At 35.2% G+C, this 14,192-nt stretch overlaps 2 protein-coding genes across 2 annotated transcripts; one reads left to right on the top strand and one right to left on the bottom strand.

Moving 5' to 3' along the window:
* Positions 1–1,294: 1,294 nt before the first annotated feature.
* Positions 1,295–5,249, top strand: LOC116352499 (esterase B1-like). Its single transcript, XM_031785150.1, has 12 exons — positions 1,295–1,667; positions 2,296–2,407; positions 2,471–2,500; positions 2,565–2,660; positions 2,753–2,953; positions 3,058–3,342; positions 3,404–3,504; positions 3,591–3,713; positions 3,769–3,950; positions 4,014–4,094; positions 4,152–4,277; positions 4,344–5,249. The coding sequence occupies exons 1-12, from the start codon at positions 1,470–1,472 to the stop codon at positions 4,594–4,596; spliced, it is 1,788 nt and encodes a 595-aa protein (XP_031641010.1). The 5' UTR covers positions 1,295–1,469; the 3' UTR covers positions 4,597–5,249.
* LOC116352489 (fatty acid synthase-like) lies at positions 5,237–13,960 on the bottom strand. Its single transcript, XM_031785140.1, has 17 exons — positions 13,654–13,960; positions 13,263–13,582; positions 13,081–13,107; positions 12,682–13,017; positions 12,494–12,615; positions 11,518–12,417; positions 11,410–11,453; positions 11,156–11,291; positions 10,616–11,084; positions 10,313–10,545; positions 8,441–10,249; positions 8,110–8,379; positions 7,407–8,028; positions 6,956–7,346; positions 6,623–6,887; positions 6,082–6,509; positions 5,237–6,021 (listed from the first exon to the last, which is right to left on the bottom strand). Exons 1-17 carry the CDS (start codon positions 13,849–13,851, stop codon positions 5,392–5,394), a joined length of 7,200 nt encoding a protein of 2,399 aa, XP_031641000.1. The 5' UTR covers positions 13,852–13,960; the 3' UTR covers positions 5,237–5,391.
* Between the last annotated feature and the right edge of the window lie 232 nt (positions 13,961–14,192).

The following is a 14,192-nucleotide window of genomic DNA, read 5'->3' as shown; positions in this document are numbered from 1 at the left end:
AAAGGAAAACTATGTCGGACGATCGTTGGCACGCATACTATCAATGCTCCAATTGTGGCTCTAAATATGATGACATTACTATGTTGCTAAAACAAACATGTCACAGTTATGGATGTTACACCATGAATTATCCGTACGAAATATGGTGTAACCGAAACCCGAGATTTGTGTAAATTAACATTATTATTCTAGTTTATCTTTAATTGAATATTCTCTTAAAACCAATCTTTCGTATTTTCTTTTCTTTTGTTCTTGAAATCGTTTGTTTTAATTTCAGATCCACCTTGTATCAAGATGAACACCCCAAGAGGTAAACATGCCAAAGCCGATGATAGCAAGTGATTGGAAGAATAAATTTCCATGGAAAACACATTTCGTCAATTAATATTGAATAAATCAACCAAATTGTCAAAAAAACATCAACAAAAATGCGTGCGTTTTTATATAAATATATTGTTGTAAGGGGAAAATTAACAATTTATAAAATTTTTATTTCAAAGGAGTTTAGTTTTTTTCTTCTATAAATCTTTTATGCCAAAAAATTAAAATTCATCGCATATTATAATTTGTTTTGGTCTTCAATGCGTTCACTTTGAAAATGATAAATCGAAATTCATTTTGGATTGTAAATTTTTCTTTGCAAGAATTTGAATTTGTTTCATTCGATTTTGTCTATAGGTGCCGCTTCCTGAATAATAATGTATGTAACTTAATGCGATCGCTATCAACGACATTCTTATACGAGAATGCGTATAACAACCACACATTTTTCGATAGTGGCCATAGACTGTTTCTCAGAGCAATTGATGTAAGAAGAGCTCTTCCTCAGTGTAAAGCAAAATATTAAAACCGTTTTTATTCTCACTGTTAATATTTTGCTTCTCTTTAAGGAGGAGTTTTGAATCTCAGTTCACCTCCAGTTCCTATGTAAATATATTGCTCTCAGAAACGGTTTTTTTCTTCGATGTTATCTCGAAAACCAATTATTTGTGTTGTATCGATTTCAGCTGCACGTCGTGAAAGGAGACCCAGTGCCAAAAATGCAAACGTTTCACCCGATTGACTTTGGATAACTTTCAACCAAAACTTGTTAATAACTACTATGATTGAATTTATCATTTAAATAATTTGGGTGGTGTTGATCGAAACTGGATTCCTACAGAAACTTCTAGAAGGTTAAATTATTTTTTCTATGTCGTTTATTTGTTTTACGAGATTAGTTTATGTGAACAGCAGCACAGATAACGAACGACACACAGATTGTCATAATAATTAGACGATTGACTAGATTGCGAAGAGATAATATTAAACTTTCTTAGAGACAAATGAAATGAAAAATAATACAAACCAGTATTCATTAGATAAAAGTGTTAATTTGATCTGCAAATCCATCAGTGGAAGTGAAAAGATTGAGGTGGAAATATATAGTTCATTTCATTGGCCAATAAATATCAATTTGTTCATTGAGAATGCTGCCATTAAGCATTTTTCTCTGGTTTGCCATAACTGTGTCAATAGTGAATGGCCAAAATTCGTACAAAACGATAAAAACCCAAACAACCCTAATTAGAGGTCAACTGGAGAAAACCATTTGGCTAGAAACACCATTTTATTCCTTTAAGGGAATACCATACGCCCAAGCACCAATTGGTAAACTTCGCTTCAAGGTATGAATTGAGTATTTTATTTGGTTTGATCGTTTAGTATTTTAATTTCGTCTTTGTTAACATATCGAGATAAGTCTAGGTAATTAGATACCATAGTGCTTTTAAGATCAAATATTTGCCATTCCCAAACTGATTTGAATGCTTTACTTATTTGTTATCACGTGCTTGTAATAAAATGTGTTTGCTTAATCCAAAAGACACATTTCTATATGCCCTAATTAAAAGCGAAATTGTGCTGAGCCGTGCAGTGAGTTTTACAGATATTTTGAGTATGACCTATGAAGTACATATTGAAAAGGAATGGTTTTCATGGAATTCAAATGCGGTTTGACTTCATATACTCAAACAAAAATATGATGTAATCAAAATTCAGTTTGATCTTCGTTTTTTTATTGCTCAGAACGACAATCCTTCGAACACGATATTTAAAATGCCAAATTTTCTATTCAACTAACTAGAAAGAATGTAGATTTTTTCTTTCAACAAAATTTAAATTCATCAAAAATTAACGACAATACGGCTTGGACTGTAAAATGAATCGACTTTTTTGTATGCCCATTATGAAACTGTTTTATCTAAGCTAACACACTAGAAACGATGTATGATATTTATAAAATTAATTTTATAGGCACCCCAATCAGTGGCATCGTGGCCAAAACAGATTGACGCATTTGAATATGGTAATAAATGTGCCCAAAGATTGAACAAAGGTGGTTTCCAATTTTCTGCAGTAACGGAAGGTAAGAGTGTTTGTTTAGACTCATGTAAGTAATGTAATCGTCATTTTTTTTTCTTTTTTACAGATTGCCTCAATTTGAACGTATTTGTTCCAGGTGAGATTCGTTTTCATAAATAAAATATAAGCTAATAACAAAAACTTCTCCTTAATCATTCTAGCCAACGCAAATGAAACAAAAAGGTTGCCAGTCCTACTCGTTCTTCCCGGTGGCCTATTTGCAGGCGGATCTGGTGATGATGCGCTTTATGGTCCAGGTATTTAAATAGTGAATTTTTTATTTCACCATTCAAATTTCAATGTTTTTTCACGATTCATGTTTTCGTATCGCTCACATATATTTGGTCAGATTTTGTCATCGAAAATGAAATAATCCTGGTAACGCTGAACTATCGAGTTGGAATATTTGGTTTTATGTCGTTGGGCTTACCCGAACAGTCGGGAAATATGGGAATGAAAGATCAACAAATGGCCATGAAATGGATTCATGAAAATATTGGTGCTTTCGGCGGTGACAATAACAAGATTACTATTATCGGTTTTATATCAGGTATTTTCATTGGGTGATTTCTCATAGAAAAATATATTAATTGATCATTACTTTTTTTGGCAAAATTACTGAAAGGAGTTGAATTTTCTGTTTCCGAATTAAAGGTGGAAAGGCTCTTGGTTTGCATTTACTCAACGAAAATTCGTCAAAATATTTCAATCAACAAATAACTATAAGTGCAACAGCAAACAATATCAATACTTTGGATGGTGATCATAGATGTCTGATTGAATATTTTTACGAAAAGCACAATAACTCAAGCCGTCCAAGTGATGAGCAATTGATTGAGTTCCTCGAAAATGCAGATGTTAATGACATTCTTGATTTCAATCAAGAAGCTGTTGGTGGTCCTGATGGAGTAATTACTGCTTGGAATCCAGTCATTGAAAGTAAGTAAATAATACAATTTAATATCTAAACTTTAATTACTATCTAATCCTTGGTATTTAGAATCAACTGCGAAACAGCCATTTCTCCTTGAAGATCCACTAACAAAATTGATGAAAACAAAAGAAGTCAACAAATCCTCATATTTTACCTCCGCTCAATATGTAAGTTGCACTTGGTTTACATTTAAATCATAGCTAACATAATCAATTATCTTTTGCTATCTCTGTCTCTCTTCCACTCTAATTAGGAACAACTGAGGTTTACCGATCGCACAAATGGTTATTCAAATCCAGAAGTTATAGACGCATTTTTGAAAGACTTTTACACCAATTTGCCAATTTTCGGATACAATGAAACACTTTTAAAAAAGGTATTTTGATGAATATTACGATATTAGTCTACTAATGATACCTCTTCGATTTCAGCCTGACTATCTTGACAATGTATGGAGAAAAATCCGTAAATTTTATTTTGACAATGCGACCAATGATCATGACCGGTTCATACAACGACTTCACTTGGACTCAGATGTAAAATATGTGTATTTCGTTGAAAAGTGGATGGAGCAACTCGTTTCCGTCTCTACTAAAGATACATTTTACTCTCGGTTAGTTTCATTTTGTAAACTTAAGTGAATTTAAATTGACTGAAATGTATTTGTTTTATTTAGATTTTCACTTTCCACCAAACTGAATCCACATAAACTTTTGCAGGCAGGTGCTCATGCTGACGAATATTGCTACTTATTCCGGTGAGTTTGAAGTGTATTGTTATTGCATTCTGATTCTAATAACTAAATATTTTTAAGGTGTCGTCAATTTAACGAATACTACCAACAAATAAATGCGAATAAAGACAGTGACGAGAATGCTTCGATTGCCTTTAAAGCATTGAAAAATATGCAAACACTGTTTTATAATTTTGTCAAATACGGGTAATAAAAAATATAATTTGAACTTCATTCCATTACATGTATAATTCACGTTTTGAAAAAATCCAGAAATCCTATACATAATGGTGAACCGATTGAGCAATTTAAACCGATTGAACGCTCAAGTAAAGCGGACCAATTTAATTTTATGGATGTGAAAAATGATGGTTTAGCAGCAGGAATAGGACCAAATGCAAATCGTGCCGAGTTTCTGGGTAACATTGTTGAAGAAGTAAAGCATTTGGTTGCAGAACATGGAGAAACACCAGAAGATACACAACTTCAGCAGATATGCGAAGCAGTCAAGCTTGGTAAATGGTAGAGTTTATCGATGCTTCTATCCGTAGTATTCGATAGTTATATTTGTTTCATGTGCAAGAAGAAATGAATTAAAATTTCAGCCAAAGTGCTAGAATCCACTTAAGTCAAATCAATTGTTCATTCTTAAGTTAAGTCAATTATCAGCACTCTTAAATCAAAATGAATGGATATGATTCAAATTGAATATTTTCCAATTCTATTTTACGTTCAGTAATATTGTAATCGGAAAATTATCGTTTAATGATCTTTTGTTGTTTAGATAAACTAAAAGGTATTTTGTGGTAAATAACATTCCTTTGTTTTTGTTTAAGTGTTGAAGCGTTGAATGAATATAGCAAAGTATTTTTGTTTTATTAAATATTTGAAAGGTTTTCTTCTTTTTTCTTAAGATCTTGTTCTATGTACAAAATTATACAAGTTTAAATAATATTTGGATTGAATATTGGGGAAAATATAGAGGGTATCTCATCTGATATATATGATCGGAGAGATGGCTGGGAATTTCGCAAAACCAAATAGATTTGTCTGAACATTTCATTAAAATTGATTGCCCCACCCGTACAATTATCGAAATTCAAATTTTATTACACAAATCAACGTGTCAAGTGAAGGTACCCAAAATTCTTAATTAAAAAACTGCATTTTGACTATTTATTTATGTGATTTTATTTAGAAATAACTTCCATTCCTACAACCAAAATCCACGTACTTAATTTTACATTTACCTCTCCATTTAATAAGAACAAATATAACCGCGATTGAAAATCTAGCAAATTTATGATTATGTGTGATTGAATTAACAATGTTTTTCGTTCATGCAGATATCATTGATGATTTCATATAGTTGCACATTATCCAACATAGTTAAATGGCTGCCTTCGATCGTATGAACAAACATGCGACCGTTTGTGTATTGAGTGAGTTGATAATCGTTGTCAATATCAACAACTAATTTAGCCGTGGGACAAATCAATGTGATATTCGATTTGATTTTATCGCCGACGTATTCCTCATTCTCTTGCAATACCATTCGAATGCGATTTTTAAGTCCATATGCTATATTCTTGAGGTATTCAGTCGAATATTCGTGTTTTTTCATTTGGCTCAAGAACTTATCCATTCGACCATCAAATGTTTTCTCTCCATGTATTATTTTTTGAATTTCGTCTGAATTGATTTCAGGTAGAATTTCGTACACCAATTGGGTCTGTAAAAAGTTCTCAACAATTTCGATACTTGGATCCATGTTCGGTAGCAATGCCTTGAGGAATCGTTTAAATAGAGACACCGAACCATCTGCAACGATGACATCACCAGTTAATCCACTTTGTTCAAGTATTCGTGCCAATGAAAGTGCAACCAATCCACCAAACGAATGACCGATAAGGATGAATCTCTTTTTGCCATTGAATAAATTCAGCACATCCTGTGTATGAAACAATATTTCAAAATTAAATCAAAACAGACTCCAATTTGCGTAACTTGCCTTTGAAATGGACGCAATCAGATTTGAAAATGATTCCTCTTTGCAGTGGGCATGCAATTGAAGTGCATAAATAGGTACTTTGATGCTCTTGCATAATGATTGTAAAACTGGACTGATAACACCTTCGATTCCAGGAATAAAAAGCGCATAGACATCGTTCTCCTTCGTTGTATCGGTCTCATACAATGGCAATATGATTTTATCGGCCGTTTGTTCATTGCCCAAGCTGCGTAGCAAAATATTTTTTTCTATGTTCGTTTCTTTTGTGGACACATTATTTATGCTTGATAGTTCGCCCCTCTTTCCAGAATCAGTGAACTCTTGAAGTTTTGCAAATGTTAGAGTTCGTAAATCTTGGGCTGTTAAAATAACATCAAATTCACGTTCCAGCACTTGTTTGATTTCAACTGCCATTAAACTATCCATACCTTTGAAATAAATAATTTGGAAAATTCAAAACTTGGTATTTAAGAAAATCCTTTACCCCTTACAAAATCTTTAGAGGCAACACCTATGATGGAGTTGCTGAAAAGTATCTTACCAAGCTCAGCCAATGTAGAATTCATTGATACGGACTTTATATCCTGAATTCCCATAATGTGTAGTACACTTTGAATCAGGTTCATTTTGCTGATAGCATGCTTTTGAGCCACGACCATGCTTGAAACCACCGGCTTCTTTGATGATAAAAGTCTGTCCATTACATTGAGACAGGCAGCGATGCGTTGTTGTACAGTTCCGGCAATTTCAAGATCGATTTTGTCCTCGGCCATCTGGGCAACGAGCCCAACTTCACCAACGGCACCCTGAAATTTATAAGATGCATTCATTCATTTTATATTCATGATTTTAAAACATTTTTATTTTTGATTACCCATTGAATAGCCTTTCCAGGTAAATTGTCTCTAACACGTTTCTCAATAATTCGTTCCATAATCGAATTTGCCATACCGTAATTCGTTTGGCCGGCATTGCCGCGCCCACACGATGCACTCGAAAATAAAACAAAGTAGTGCAGTTGTTGACACAAAACTCGTGATAGCTCATCCAGATATCGTGTGGCAAACACCTTTGGCCCAAACGATTCAAAGAACGTGTCACCGCTTTGATTTTCAAAAATGCTGTCACGCAAGATCACTGCCAAATTAAAAATACCACCAACTGCACCGTGAACGAGTGATTCAACAATGAGATTTTTACATCCTTGATGTGTCGTTATATCAGCCGTACTAATTATAATTTTACACCCGTATGACTCCCATGTTCTGAAATAAAATTACATTCGACCTGTTTTTTTAATTGAAAAAATATGATTAAACACATACTTGATTCGATAAGCTTGGTATCCATTTTTTACGCCAGTACGTGAGCTGAGCACGAGTTTCCTACAACCTCTTAAAATGAGCCAATCGGCCAATTCCAAACCGAAACCGCCCAAACCACCGGCGATTATATAAACCATTTGAGGATCACAGTATGCTCTTGAAAATACTCTCATTGGGCTTGACAATTTCGAGTTTTCATTTTCTCGAATTTGAATTAAAACCTTGCCAACATGTTTGCCAGTGCTGAGATAACGGAACGCTTTTTCAACTTCGTTCGCCTGGAACACGGTAGAATGAAGCGGTTGAATCAAACCACTTTCCAGATCTTTCTCAATCATTTTGAATAAAATTTCGCGTTCTTTAGGGTAATGGATCAAATTATCGGCGAAAACGGCACGAAATTGAATTTCTTTGGCAAATGTTCCCATTGCTAAATTGCTGTTGTTCATAATGTCGAACTTTCCAATTTCCAGAAATACTCCGGCCCTGCCCAAACACCGAACCGACGCTGCTAGCTTATCTTCAGCCAATGAGTTTAACACGTAATCAACTCCCTTGCCCTTTGTACGAATCATTATCATCTGCTCAAATGAACAATCTCTCGAATTTCCAATGTTCTCTTCTGTAAATTTTATGTATAAAATTGTAACTAAGTGTTTCTAAATTCAATTTTAAATGAATAATGAAACTATCAATGTTTTACCTTTAATCTGTGGATACTGATCCAGTATAAATTGTTTCTTTTGCTCTGTCGAGCAAGTGGTGTACACCTCCATTCCATATGCCAATGCAATTCGAATAGCTGCCAGGCCAATGCCACCACTGCCGGCATGAATGAGAATGGACTTTCCACCTGAGATCGGTTTATAAAAGAAGAATGCATAATAAATCGTTGCATATACTACTGGAATTGTGGCCGCGTCACGCAGTGACATCTTTGCTGGAACCTTCCAAGTTAAATTTTCAAAATATTCTGTAAAAATAATATTCTGTCAAAACATGTCACAAGAGCGTATTTTTTTTTAACACCATACCAGTTTGTGTGGCCATAGCTCCGATTGCAACCATACCCATTAGCCTCTCTCCAGCCTTATTAGTTCCTGAATATTCTAATCCAAGTACGCACTGTTGATGCAATCTATTTGTGCTGTGAACTTCGAGTGGTAATCTTCCAGTTGCAAGCATTACATCACGGAAATTGATGGCTGAATATTGGATATTAATGAGATTTTTTGATTTGTTTGCATCGATCCAACCAGTCATCCATTCAAATGTTGATAAGTCACCAATTCGTGTCAAATTGGCATAAAAGTGTTCATTTCGTTCCTTTTCTTCGATGTCTTTTTTGAGTGTGAGATGTCGATATGCACCCCATTGACCATTTCTATACACATTGACGGCCAAGTCAAGTTTCATTTGGTCGCCATACAATGGATCGTTGAGATCGAATTGTGGTGCTGATTTGTCATCGATCAACACACATCGAACCATATTCCCTCCTGGTTCGCGTCGAATGCAATTAATCAATCCAAGAATTCCCGAATCATCACTCTTTTCTTCCAACGCGATGGTGACCCCACTTTTAACGGCTTCTTTGAGCGGTTGAAGCCATTTGAATGCCACATCTTTTGAATCGATATTAATAATGGTTTTGCTGGTTTCCGGTTGATTGCGTTGAAGCAGTATGAGAGTCTCGTCTGGAATTCTGATAAGTGAGATCATATTGAAGCCTTCGGGTCGTTCAACCTCGTTCCATCGAATCGTACTTTCTTCGCGCAAAAGTAAGAACCCTTTGTCAGTCAAACTGGCCTCTGCTTGTGCAATCATCTCATTGTTATTTAGCCACTTTGACCCGATAATTAATTGGCAATTGGTTTCATTTTTAAGTTCTCCGTCTTCCACTTTAACATGATCAATTTCAAGTTTGTCTTTACGCAATAGCGTTAAATCGGCCACCAACAATGGAATGTTAACGATTGCTTCGTCAAATGCTTGAATCAATGTCTGTCGTTCCGGTTCATTTGCATCGACTTCAACGATCTTAATTTTATATTGCATTAAATTTTCCAAAGCGATTTGCATTGCAATTGAGGCCGCTTCATCGGTAGAGTATTGAATTGAGTCATTATTGAATGGGATGAATTGATATGACTCCAAAACTTCAGTGCCCGGTGCTTTACGACGGCTAACTGAACTACAAACAAGACCTTCGATTTCGATTCCACCACATGTAACAATGCCAAGCTCCTTGCACATTCTCACCTCCATTACGGGATTTTCGGGATCCAATTGTTCAACGGCTTTTAAGTGCTTGGCGGTGTTAATACAAATCTTACGAATGCTCGTCGGTAAATAAAGCGATCGTGAGTCGATTGCAAGGATGCCGACTTGCAACATGCAATCCATGAATGCTGGCCAATTATCATTCCACTTAATCATTCCAAGAGTTCCATCGCCTCGAATTTCAGTGACAGATTTAAATATACCGGCATAATGGTAACCACGCAGACGAAGCTCCTTATAGAAATCTTTGCTATCCAAAACAATCGAATGATCTGATTTTATTAATTGAGAGAGGTCCTTTATTGGTTCGCCATTTGTTAGGGCTTTTACTTTACCGCTAATAACAGCGGTATCACCTTCGCTTATTTCAAAATTTCCGGTTCCTGCCTGCACCATAACCGTTAGGTGTACTAAAGTACTTGGTACAAGCGATGTAGCTCGAAGGAACCTAACATTCTCGAATTCAATATCCAAATTATTAAAGGTTTTACTTGTCATCATTGACACTATACTCTCTCGAACAAAGTGTAAATAAGAAGTGGCAGGTAGAAGGCATCGTCCTAAAATTAAATGACACTACATTGCATAAGCAAATATTTCATTATGTGGTAGATAGAACCTACCATCGATAATATGGCCAGTCATATATTTGACATCATCATCATCATCTAAATTCAAAATTATTTTACGTTCACATGATGTTTTCATTGCCTTTTCATTGAATTCGCTGGTAAACCAATCTTGACTGTGATCCCATAGAATCATCGGCGATATCATTTGTGTTCCGCGCGAAACCGGATAGCTTATGGCTGGATATAAATGCTCCACATGCATTGAAACACCATTCATAAAGAGTCTATTTGTTGAAATTTGCAAATACATGAAATGTAATCTCATTATATTGAACACAAATTATTTGCACTTACTTTCCTAACGAGGATAAAAAGAAAATGCATTGATTATCCTTATTTGCTCGATTTGTTAATGGAACATGAACGCCATTCGGCAAACATTTTTTGATAATGGCCTGGAGTAAGCCGTGTGGTGAAATTTCGATGGTGATTGCATCTTCTGGCAAATTTTTAGCTGCCTCTTCGAATAGCACTGGATTCAACAAGTTATTTGTATGATATTCGGCGGAGCTGAATTGATTTTTCTCTTGATTCCACTCATCTTTGGGAACGCTCGAACTAATCCACTTATCCGAACGTCGTTTTGGCAACGGAATGATTTCTTTTAGATGAGCCAACAATTTTGGTCCCATTTCGGCAATGTACTTTGAATGATATGGAATATTGGAACAGGCCACTTCTCTGGCGAATACACCGTCTGCAGTTAGTTTTGCAACAAACTGAGAAACATCTTCCTTTGGTCCCGACAACGTCGCCGAATTACCTTCAATTATTGAAAAATTAAATTGATAAAATGCTTTGGTCTTAAATTTGACAAAAAAATTAATCAATTACAGCTGTTGTGACATGCAACTTCAATGCCTTCCGGTAGCATGTCTTTGACTTCTTCGTAGCTCAGTCCAACAGCGGCCATCGATCCACAAGTAACTTTCGTTTCGACACTAGCTAATCCACGTGCGTACGAAGAAAGCTATTAAAATTAATTTTAGTAAAAAATTATTATTTTTATTTATAAGTGCCAGAATTTGCGGTTAAACTTTAATTCAATTTTATTTAAAAAAAAATAAATAAAAACAAGGATTAGATACCAGCATTTGTTCAGCAGTTATGGTGCCGTCAGCATAGGCACATCCTTCATTATAAATAAAAAAATATAAATAACATTGTACACTCAATTTCATGTGTTATGTACGCACCGAGTTCGCCAACAGAGTGTCCAATACAGTAATCGAGTGGTATCTGCAGCGCTTTTAGAATGTTTACAATTGCTATTTGAATTGAGGAAATGCCAACAAATGAATTTATGATGTTGTCAAATGTGGATTCATCGGTGGAAGTGACGATTGATATTAAATCCAAACCGTACGGTTTCAAAATTTCATGGCATCTGTGAATGGTTTCACGATACAAGTCGATTTGCATCATTGAAGTGGCCATTCCAGTCCATTGTGATCCCATGCCAGTAAACATCCACACAATCGGTCGTTTTGTTGCATCGTAACGGTCAATCATATAACTTTTGCGAACAGTTGTGTCGTTGTTATTGGTATCATTCATTTCTAAAATACTATATCCTCGATATAGAAATCCAGTCTGTTCATACTTTTGAATATTATGTAAAAGCGATATAAATTCAGCATCCAGTGGTTTTGTCTCAAGATTATTAAACAGTTTCTCTACTCCTTCTTTGGTCCGCGCTGCCCATAATACTAATCGTGGTACTGAATCACTTGGCATTCCAAAGTTGACCTTTTCCTTTTCGAATCGTTCCAGAAGTACGTGCGCATTTGCACCACCAAAACCAAATGAAGAAACTGCCACCAAACTTCCGGAGAGTGGTGTTAATTCCGAGCACACTTTCAAACGACCTTCCACAAGGGCGGGAATATCTTTCCTCACACTAACGAAATTCAAATTTGGAGCAACAATTCCAGATTCAAAAGCTAAAATAACCTTTGTTATGGAACAAATACCCGAGCTACCCTCTGTGTGACCCATATTTGATTTGACCGAACCAATGAGCAATGGCTCTTTGCGGTTTTTACAAAAGACTTTATCAATAGTTCCGCACTCTTGTGGATCACCGACCTTCGTTCCTTTATAAATGGAAATAAAACAATATATCTCATTCGTAATTGGTCAAATAGATAAATATTAAATCACAGTATTCACCAGTTCCATGAGCCTCGATATAGCATACCCTTTGCGGTTCAATTTTTAAATGTTGATAAAAGTCATTGATCAATTCGTATTGCATTTTACTCGATGGATGAAGAATACCTTCGTTCTTAAAACTGTGTTTACAAGTAAAAAGATAATTGGTTAAGCGTTAATCGTTAAGTGGCTGAAATTATGCTTACCCATCACAATTTGTATCCGAATAGATGACTTTTGCATAAATACGTTTTGCATCGCGAGACTTTTGTAAAAATAATGAACAAACTGCTTCGGAACGTGTGTAACCCGCTCCATTTTCATCGAATGGTCGGCAGAAACCATCTTTTGAAATTACACCCAATCGGTTGAAATTGATCGTAGTATACGGGTGTAATAATAGATTGGTGCCACAAACCAAGGCATTATCACATGTACCATTTCTGAGTGCCGTAAAAGCCTGATCAAGTGCAAACATTGAGCTGCTACAGGCTGTATCGATGGTGAACGATGGTCCAGTTAGATTCAAGCAATAAGAAATCCTAAAAATATATTCAAATATATTATTATTTCCATGCATTTTTCACCATCTGATTAACACTCACCGATTTGCAATCATTGCTCGGCTACAACTGTATTTCAAAACAAAAAGAGAATATTGAAAAATGATTTTTTTTTTCTTGTTTCCATGTATAATGGAGAGAAAAGTGAACGTCAAAGTACGTAAGTAGTGTTTTCATTTTATTTTAAAAGAAAGTTCGTTACATTTCACTTTTACAATTCTTACCCAGACAAAGCCAAACCGCTATCACCACTAATTTGATCGAATATCATATTTTTTTCGGCTTCTGAAAAACAAACGGCAACAAAGACGCCTGTTTTCGTGTCACGCAATGATTTTGGATGTATGCCAGCATCAAGAATTGCTTCGTAAGCAGTTTCAATAATTATACGACCCTGTGGATCCATATTATTGGCTAGCTTACTGTGGATACCAAAGAATGCGGCGTCAAATTTATGAATATCCTTCAAAACGCCTTTTCGCTTTGGCAATTCATGACTCAGGCTGTTACTCCAACGCGATTCATCTTCGGTTGTCATATCAATCTAAAAGTTTAGTAAATTGTGTACAAAACCATGTTTCGTTTATTATTGAACACAAACATTGAATAAAAAACCTTGTTGTACACATGATGACGATATTCTTCAACATTATCACAATTCGGATAACGTCCAGCAACGCCACTTATAACAATTTCCTCTCCGGGGCAAGATGGAAATATACGGCCCAATTTGATGCCATTCGGCACATTATTCTTTTCGTATAAATTGTTGCCATTTTGTGAAATTGACGATAAATCTATGTTCGACGACATATTTTCAAGCACCGACTTATTCAATTTTCACTATCGAATTGAAACAACAACAAAAATTCACCAAAACTGTTCAACGAAAAATTGCAAAATCCGGATACGATTGAAGCTCGTTATGGACTAGCTGCTTTTCAAGAATAACTTTGCTCTATTTATACCGAAATAAAAAACAAATCGATTGACTATCATGGTAGGCATATTGCGAAATGCTTGAACTCATGTGAAAAGACAAAAACTTAATTTTAATAATTAAATAATTGTAGATAAACAAACAATTTTGCAAAATACGACCGTGTCAACGAATAATTATTAATAATTGGAAGTTTTGATTTGAATAAATTCGA

The sequence above is a fragment of the Contarinia nasturtii genome, unplaced genomic scaffold, assembly GCF_009176525.2.
Source record: "Contarinia nasturtii isolate CC-2019 unplaced genomic scaffold, AAFC_CNas_1.1 Cnas_scaffold_78, whole genome shotgun sequence".
In the NCBI taxonomy this organism is placed as follows: Eukaryota; Metazoa; Arthropoda; class Insecta; order Diptera; family Cecidomyiidae; genus Contarinia; species Contarinia nasturtii.
This window is presented reverse-complemented; position numbering and strand designations above follow the sequence as displayed.

Coding starts and splice junctions, on each gene's coding strand:
- LOC116352499 (XM_031785150.1), top strand. CDS start 1,470: ATGCTGCCATTAAGCATTTTTCTCTGGTTTGCCATAACTGTGTCAATA. Junction 3,343..3,403: donor TTGGAATCCAGTCATTGAAA/GTAAGTAAATAA, acceptor CTTGGTATTTAG/AATCAACTGCGAAACAGCCA. Junction 3,714..3,768: donor ATGAAACACTTTTAAAAAAG/GTATTTTGATGA, acceptor CTTCGATTTCAG/CCTGACTATCTTGACAATGT.
- LOC116352489 (XM_031785140.1), bottom strand. CDS start 13,851: ATGTCGTCGAACATAGATTTATCGTCAATTTCACAAAATGGCAACAAT. Junction 10,546..10,615: donor TTTTTATCCTCGTTAGGAAA/GTAAGTGCAAAT, acceptor TTCAACAAATAG/ACTCTTTATGAATGGTGTTT. Junction 6,888..6,955: donor CTGGAAAGGCTATTCAATGG/GTAATCAAAAAT, acceptor TATAAATTTCAG/GGTGCCGTTGGTGAAGTTGG.